Source organism: Cryptomeria japonica, chromosome 2, assembly GCF_030272615.1.
Source record: "Cryptomeria japonica chromosome 2, Sugi_1.0, whole genome shotgun sequence".
Classification (NCBI taxonomy): domain Eukaryota; kingdom Viridiplantae; phylum Streptophyta; class Pinopsida; order Cupressales; family Cupressaceae; genus Cryptomeria; species Cryptomeria japonica.
In genome coordinates, this window is record NC_081406.1 from 220,908,487 (window position 1) to 220,918,152 (window position 9,666).

The 9,666-nt window shown below is 33.4% G+C and overlaps 1 protein-coding gene across 1 annotated transcript; it reads right to left on the minus strand.

The window, feature by feature from the left end:
• Window positions 1–341: 341 nt before the first annotated feature.
• On the minus strand, window positions 342–1,029 carry LOC131859827 (histone H2A.1-like). The gene is made up of 2 exons (XM_059213982.1): window positions 765–1,029; window positions 342–637 (listed from the first exon to the last, which is right to left on the minus strand). Exons 1-2 carry the CDS (start codon window positions 1,027–1,029, stop codon window positions 342–344), a joined length of 561 nt encoding a protein of 186 aa, XP_059069965.1.
• Between the last annotated feature and the right edge of the window lie 8,637 nt (window positions 1,030–9,666).

The following is a 9,666-nucleotide window of genomic DNA, read 5'->3' on the forward strand; positions in this document are numbered from 1 at the left end:
TTGCATTATTTCTTCTTTACTGGTACATAGTTTTAATATGTTTTTCACATCATAAGATAAGATAATTAATATATCGGTCAGCTACTAATTCACCCCCCCCTCTCAGTATCTTTGGGAATCTTAACACCATTTTCTATAAAAAACTACTTTGAACAAAATAGTAATGAAATAGTTATGGGTCCTTTCACATTTGTAATGATTGTAGGCTTCTCGCCTTCCAAGGCTGCACCAACTTTGTGAGACTTGGCCTTTCCAAGAAAATTCCTAATCTTGTCATATTTCTCATTCCTATCATAGGAATCATAGAAATCATATAACAACGGCTTTACTGGCTCCAGCTTTTATTCAACTATAGAATGATCATTATCCATGTTTCTCCAAGACACCACTTTGAAAGAGTTAATGAAACTCTCATCTCCTCTAGTTTCCCTCGGACACTCCACCACCACCACCATAATGCCATGGTAGCCTCCACCGCCATCGCTGCTAGTCTTGGATTGGGTCTGATTGATGATAATATTCCCCCCATCTAACTCATTATCATTCATGGCCTCGATGGCATCCATCATAGCCTTCTCATCACTGAAAGTATTCAAATGCCCCATGATTCTTGTTGGCATTTCCTCCTTCAATGTCCCTATAAACAAGTTCTACAATCTTAGAATTTATTATGTTTCCTCTGCACATTGACAATGTGACTTGAGTTTCTACCTCCTTCCTAGGATTTTTTTGTAATAGAATTCCATCAATATTGGGCAATATGCCTCCATTGGCAAATGTCACAGAACCCAACAACTTACTCAACTCTTTATCATTTCTAATAGCCAACTCAAGAACCTCGGCAACAACATACTCTAAAATGACAACAAGATAGATAGGAACCCCAACACCTATGTGCTCTATATATTTCCATGCCTTGAGAAAGGGAGTAATTCGACCTATAGGGAATTGCAACCCTGCCATATGTGACCGAGAGGTTGCTTTGGTATCTTTTCTCTTCCCTTGACCTCGGCCTCCTATAGAACTCATTTTGTTTTTCTTGTTAGAAATATGGGGAGTTGGCAACAATTTAATTGTCTCACAAATTTTTTGATCCATGTCTGAAATCCAAACCATCTCACTTTCACACTATTAGGAATTTTCTACATATCAATCATGCCCACACTGTCCACTCTTACGTTCTCACATTGCATAATTTCTAGCAAGCATGTCCTCTGATTCATACTCTCTTAGGAAGTTCTTGTTTATCTGTTAAGTTTTTAAAAACATCTTCTTGGCCGTTACACATGCCCTTTCTCTCTATGGATACAAATACTCAGTTCTCTACTACCTAACCCCAATCTATATCCTTGTCATCTTGAGAGAAAAAGTCCACAAAAAATTCAACTTGGGTCTCAGATGGCACCCATTTTTCCTCCCACAAATTTTTGTGTTCCTCTTCTATTTGATGCTCCTCTTCAAGAGCAACTTCTTTTTCAGCATCTTTACGCCAAGAAATTTCAAACTCTACATAGGGACCATTGTCAATCCCAACTGAGGCATCATGGTGTTGAACCTTCACCATAGGGACACTATCCTCCTCTTTAGTTGAAACCTCTTTTTTCTAGCCATCCCACCAATGTACATTGTAGATTACTTCATATTTCACTTGCACAATATCACTCTCAACGGATTTCAAACTATCAATAAATTATTCAATGACAATATCAGTCTCATCATCCAAAATCTTGTGCACAAAGGCAAATCAGAGTTAGGATAAACAACTCTAATTTCATCATAAAATTATCCAGAGCCACAAGACCAAGACATGAGAGATCAACACTATTCTTCCCAATTTATTCTCTCTTCCATGTCACCTTCTTCCATATTTCATCTCTTCTCAAGCCAAGCATGGATCTGATACCAATTTTTGATTTAAATGGGCAGAGAAAAACATATAATCAACATAAAATAGCAGAAAGAAAAATAACACAAAACAACAGAAACTAAAATACTGAGATAAACACACAAATACAATAGAAAAGAGACAAATTTATAGTGGTTCACCATAAAGGCTACATCCACTCTCAAGTAGGGATATCTCTTCTATTAACCATTTTTTGGTACATGACTATACACATCTATTAATTTTTTTATTCAAGTATGAAATGAAGAAATGTGGAATTTGAATGGTCATGTGACCATTGGGCTTCACATTTCCAACATATATTCTAACAAAATATTTGTTAAATAACCTATAAATTCTTTGAAGATAACATTAAAAAAGTAAATAAAAATTTGGTTAAACAAGATCATACTAGTGCATGCTAAATATAGAAAGAAAATATGGTTTAGAGAGTTGTATGACATTTTCAAGGCTGTAAACATCCAGAATGCCATCACAACTCTAGGAAATCATCTTCTCCTATTGAGGTGGAGAGCATTGAGGGTATGATTTTCTCAATGTTGTTCTTCCTCAATTTTAAGGTTAAGGAATCCTTGTTAAAACCTTGTGTCCCTATGTCCTAGATTGTGCTTTCAGGAAGAGATGTTGTTGTCTAGGCCTTGACAGGTTGTGGGAGCATTACAAAACCCGCTCTCGAGGTTGAGGGAGCCTGAAAAAACCCTATGTTTTTTGTTTCTTTTAGGGACTAGTTGGATACTAGGAGTTTACAAGGGCCTAGCTTGGTTAGTGTTTATTTTTTGTTAGGTTTAGGCTTCGTGTCTTTTTGTGGCCTGTAATTTTCGTTATAGGCTATGGGAGCCTGGCAAAACCCTTCTTGTTGGCTAAGGATGACTGAAAAACCCCCGTTCTTGGTTTGTTGAGGTCTATTGTTTGCTACCTTAGACCCTCTTCTTGGGCCAACCTATTTTGTAATGTTTCACTCTTGAAGTTTGGTTGATGTTTGACTTGTTGTGGCTTCTTTGTATTGTTGTTTATATTTTGTGTAGTCTTTGGATTTTGGACGCCCGTAAGTCCAGAAGGTTCCAATTCCTTTCTAAAACTTGTCATTCGCTATCGAATAGTCTAGTCCATTAATCAATGGCATTTCTCTAATTGTAAGGGTTTTGGGACCCCTTCAAAAAAAAATTTATCCTAATAAAAAACTATAGGAAAGCATCAAATATATGTTGGACAGGCACAAGAACATGAAAATAATTCTTGCAATAATAATGGATGAATTGTCAATTGGGCCATTGGGCCATTAACCCTATTAGATAGGTTTGGGGATTTTGTAGCTAAAATATAGTGTACACATGCAACATAATAGAAGAAGGGTAGAGGGCAATATTTTCATTAATATATGGATATGTCCAATTCCATTCATATCTTTGGATGGTGACCCAAAAAATACGTATAGCTTGTTTCAAATTTCATTTTCTTGAAACTATTGAGCAAATATATTTGACTTCAAATTCCATTTGCTTCTAATTGCCTAACCAAATCTTTTTATGCACATGGATTGTACCATATGATCTATCATTGTATAGGAATTTCTCTCGACATAACTAGTTGATCAAAGATAATATATAATTTTATGATCTCAATATTAATTAACTAGCATACCTATACTTAGAAATATATATATGGAGACATGAAGATATATCATTCTTAAGTTTCTTATTTTATTTTTCTTGATTTGAAGCCTAAGTGATCCCTAACTTAAATTCTATATATAATTGTAACCCTAAGTATAACCTTAATTGATCTATAATTGTAATTGAAGTGTAACCTAGCTAATCCTAGGCATAATTGAATTCCAAACCTAAATCACTTTGCAAAAATTTTAATGGAATGCTTTGTTTGTAAACACTTATATGCTTAAAAAAATCATTAAGTTTTCCTCCCAACAAACACTAAAATATCTACGTTCTTCCTCTTCAATACAATTAAGCAAACACAATGCCTTAATTGTGCTAGAACTACTATCTAATATGAAATGAATTTAACCAAATATACATTAATAAAGCTTAAGGAGAATGAATATTCTTAATTAACTATCTATCACTCCATCCTAAGAAATAATTGAATCTGTTCATAATAATTATATAATAATAAACTAAATATTTTACTACTCCAACAAACAATACAATGAAAATGATAAAGAATTGCATGAAAAAAACATTTATCTTGATGATACTAAAAAATATCAAAAGAGAAATCCAACAATTTAAAAAAATTAAAAAATAGAATCAATGCAATGAAATCTACATGCCAAAGAAATATTGGGGACCAAAATGTTACGTCTTGGAGGAAACTAAGAGGGGGGGGGGGGTGGGTGAATCAGTTGTCTATTAATTTCAACCAAATATAACTTAACCAAGCTTAGTGCATAATACTGGTAAACTAAACTTTAATGTCGATAGACAGTTTAATAATTAATTGCAATACCGATAAAGTTTAATGCATGAAACAGAAAGACAAATAACATACAAAACACATAATCTAGTTATTTGTACGTGAAATCCCTGTAAGGGGAAAAACCACGGTGGGAAACCTTACCCATAATCAGATGATACTACTACAGATAGTATGTGTGTACAAATGGGGTCTGCACATGCAGAAAGGCCAACTGCCTAGAGCTCCCCGCTCAATCACAAAATGGGAGTCACACTGACTACAATTAGATGGTTAAATCCAATGATAATGTCTTGCTCAAAATAGCATCTTCATATGATGGATTCAATACCGATTAATCTCAGATTGCCTTCTTCAAACCTTCCTTGAATCTTCAAATGATGTCTACGTGTATAGCTCTTCTTATATTCGCATATACCTTATTGCAATCCTTTTCTACTTCTAGCACATAATCTCATAAATGAGATCTTACATATATACCAAAATCTAAGACCAAATGTGTAGGTCAGCTCACTAAGATATTACAATTAAATCGATTACAAATAAATCAATATGTGATTCATGATGTCAGCTCAATGCATTTACAACAATAACAATACATCTCCATAATGTGTTGTGCTGATCTGGAATAGATAATGCTTGACGGTCCATAACCTAGACCTATTTTCTGGTAACAACAAATATGCAAACCCGATTAGATCAATGACCAAATCACCAAAACCAAGTGATCAAACAATTTATTTGACATAACCAAGTAATCTCCAAATGATAACAGATCATCCTTAGTTTCAGTGAACAATATAACCTGTCAAGAACTAGATATTGGTGACTGTGCATAAGTCACTGAACTTTCTAGTGAACATAACCAAAGATCTCCAAGTGTTCTCAAGTTTTGACAAGTGTTGACAATTGTTGACATCAATGAAAAAAGCAATGCAACACATCCATAATACCACAAATCTCCCCCTTTGGCATTGATGGCAACACAAGATGGAAAACCATCTAAGTGCCAAAGCAGAAATGCTAAAAAAACAAAAACCCAACAATCTCCCAAAGAGATCATTAAAATATAGATACAGAGAGTAAGAATCTCTCCCCCAATGAATAATCTCTCTCCAAAAGATAATGTGTTTTTCCATAGATATCTCTCCCCCTTTGACATCAAATGCCAAAGCAATACAAAACCAAATACAATCAATTCATAGAACTTGTTACAAACACCAATTGTTATAACCACATTTATTCAATCTACTCCCCCTGAAAAGTATTTCTCCTTCATCAAAGCCAGAAAAAAGATTGTTCTATTGATTATGTCGGTTTGATGTCATGCTCCAACTATCTAAGTTTCTACTAGTGAGGGTATAACTCCAAGTTGCTCTCTTAGATATTCAAAAGCTTCCTTAGGCAAAGGCTTAGTAAAGATATCTACAATTTGCTCTTTAGTATTCACATAAACCAATTTCACTTCTTTTGCTTCAACATTCTCTTTTAGAAAATTGAATTTAATAGAAACATGTTTAGTTTTAGAGTGAAATACCAGATTCTTTGATATATCAATTGCTACCATATTATCACAGTAAATGATTATAGGTTCTTTTCATTTTACCTTTATGTCTTTCAACATTTGCTTGATCCATAATACCTGTGTACAATTAGTTGATGCTGTAACATATTCTGATTCTATTGTTGATAGTGATGTACAACTTTGTTTCTTTCTCAACCATGAAATTAGTCTGCTACCAAGAAAAAATGCTCCGTCGGTGGTGTTTTTTCTATCATATACATCTCCTACCCAATTTGCATCTATGTACACACATAAATCAAAATTTTCATCTTTAGGATACCATAAACCAAGATTTGTTGTGCCTTGTAGATATTGGAAAATCCTTTTTACTATTGATTCATGATTTTCCTTAGGATTACTCTAAAATGTTGAAACAATACATACTGCATTCATAATATTAGGTTTTGTTTGTGTCAAATACAGTAAAGCTCCTATCATAGACTTGTATCTTGTCGGATTAACATGTGTTGATTCATCCTTCAAAGATAGTTTATTAGTTGTAGTCATAGGTATACTTACCAGTTTAGAGTTTTTGATGCCAAATTTCTTAAGTAATTCCTTCAAGTACTTTCATTGATCTATGAATATACCTTTATCAGGTTGTGAAATCTGCAATCCTAAAAAGAATTTTATCTCCCCAATCATAGACATTTCAAATTCTTCCTGCATCTTATTAGAAAAGTCTTTACACAATCCATCTTCTCCTCCAAAAATTATATCATCAACAAAAACTTCAATAACCAAGATGTCATCATTAGTCACTTTGTAGTATAAGTTGTTGTCAGCATTACCTTTAGTGTAACCAAGCTTCAAAAGGTATTTGTCCAATCTAGCATACCAAGCTCTAGGAGCTTGCTTCAATCCATAATAAAGCTTTCCTTAACCTGGAAACCATATCTTTGTCATCTGTCAAAGAAAATCCATCAGGTTGTTCAATGTAAACTTCCTCTTCTAGATGACCATTTAGAAATGCACATTTAACATCCATTTGATATACTTTATAGTTCTTGTGTGCTACAAAAGCTAAGAATAATCTGACAACCTCAATTCTAGCTACCGGTGCAAAGGTTCATTATAATCAATTCCTTTTTTTTGTGAATATCCCTTACACACCAATCTTACATTATTTCTGATTACCTTACCATCTTCATTAATTTTATTTCTGAATACCCATTTAGTTCCAATTACATTTTTGTTTTTAGGTCGGGGAACTAATGTCCATGTGTTATTATTTTCAATTTGTTCCAATTCATCTTCCATAGCCTTAATTAAAGGTTTATCTTCACATGCATCATTAATAGTTGTTGGTTCAAATTGAGAAATTAGACATACCTCTTCATTTGGTAGTCTTCCTCTAGTCATAACTCCTTGAAACTTATTCACAATTATCTAACTTTCAGAGTGATTCAATCTTACATACCTAGGTGTATTCACTTGCTATTGTTCTTCAGTCACTATGGAATTCTTAGATGATGTTGGTGTGACTGGATCAACATTCTATACTAGTGTTCTTATAGTAGGTTCATTTGTGATTATCACAACTGCCACTTCAAAGTCTATAGACCTTCTAAACTATTCATCAATCTTCACATTTGCACTTTCAATGATTTTCTGCAATCTCTTATTGAAATATCTATATTCCTTTCTCTTAGATGAATAACCAAGAAATATTCCTTATTTTCCAATATAATCATCTCTCCTAATATAGCATTTGCTTCCAAATATTCTGAAATATTTAAGAGTAGGAGTATTAACCAAACCATAGTTCATGAGGGGTCTTACCGGTTTCACCTTTGATGTGAACTCTGTTGAATGTATAAATAGTTGTATTGACTTCTTTTCTCCAATACACATGAGGTAGGTTTGCTTCTTATATCATGTTTCTAGCTACATCCAAAATAATTTTGTTCTTCCTTTCGACAACTCCATTTTGATGGGGAGTGCGAGGTGTTGATAATTGTCTTCTGATTCCATTCACTTCACAGAATGTATTAAATTCCTTAGATGTGAATTCACCTCCTTGATCTGATCTCAAGCACTTGATTTTCTTACCAGTTTTATTCTCTACCATGACCTTGAATAGTTTGAATTTCCCAAAAGCTTTTGATTTCTCCCTAAGAAAAGCAACGCAACACATTCTAGAATAATCATCAATGATTAGCATAAAATATCTATCTCCTTGTAAACTTCTAGTTCTTGCTGGACCACATAAATCAATATGAATTAAGTCAAGAACATTATTGGATTTTTCTGGAATACTCTTAAAATTTTCTCTAACTTTCTTTGCAAATTGACATTCCTTACATATCAGATTGTGAGGTTTAACAATATTAGGTAAATCTCTTACTGCCTTAGTTGTACTTATTTTCACAATGCAATCAGAATTTACATGACATAGTCTCTTATGCCATTACCAACTTTCATCAATATGTGCAATAAAGCATGTTTTCTCATTGTTATTCAAATGAAAGATATTACATCTAGTCTGATTACCGGTTGTAATTTCCAAACCAGTTCTATTCATGATTTTGCATTTGCCATTCTTGAATTGTAATTGAAATCCTTTTTCAACTAATTGACCAACACTCAAAAAATTATGCTTCAAACCTTCAACATAGTAAACATTATCATTATTGTACTTACCATCAAAAGATATAGTGCCTTTTCCTCTGATCAAACAAGCTTTTTCATCTCCAAATCTTACTAGACCTCCATTGTATTCCTGAAAGGTTAAGAATTTACTCTTATCACCAGTCATACAATGTGAACACCCGGAATCAATAATCCATTCACCCTTTTCTTCAATTTTAGCTGCTAGGGTCTGCTCTACCGATTGAATAGTAGGTGTCGATTGATCTTCTATTATTGCAACAAAAGCCCATCCATTGTCTGTTGGTTCCTCATCAGAATCATCAGTAACTCCTTCATCAGCATAATAACATGATTTATCTCTATTCTTCTTAAATCTGGATCTTTGATATTCAGGGTTAGGCTTATATGTTCTTTTAGCTTCTTCTTTCAATCTTGCATGTCTATCAGGACACCTAAATGCCATATGAAAATTTTTATTGTAGTTAAAACATTTAAATTGTGATTTACCTTCATACTTACTTCCAACTGGACCTTTAGGCATTTCCCTTGCAAATAGAGCTTCAAACTCTTCAAGTTATTCATTCTCTCTTCTAATTTCTTCAAGTTCTCTATCATAGAGTGCTTTCCGATTAGATTTTTTAGATGATGATGATGATGTTGTAGATGATGAAGCTTTGAAAAACAAATTTGTCTTAATTGAAGCAATAGGACCAAATTCCTCAAGTTCAAAAGCTGAAAGTTTTCCAACCAAAGTATCTCTAGATACTAATGCATTAGGCATTGTTCTCAATTCATTAATAATAGTTACTTTAATTTTGTATGTCGATGGGAAAGCTCTTAAAACTTTAGAAACAATTTCATCTTCACTTAAGGATCTTCCGCAACATTGTATACCCTAAATAATTTCATTAACTCTTTGCATATAAGCAAAAATCCTTTCATCTTCTTCCATTTTCAGATTTGCATACCTGACCTAGAAGTATTCAAGTTTTGCAATTTTGACTATGGTATGACCTTCATTCAATGTCTCCAATTTATCCCAAATAGCTTTAGCAATAGATCTATCTGATAATCCCATGATTTGCTGATCTGACAATGCACTCAAAAGTGCTTCTCTTGCTTTGCAAACATTTTCTTCATCTTTAGCCAAGATTGGTGGAATAGGAACAAC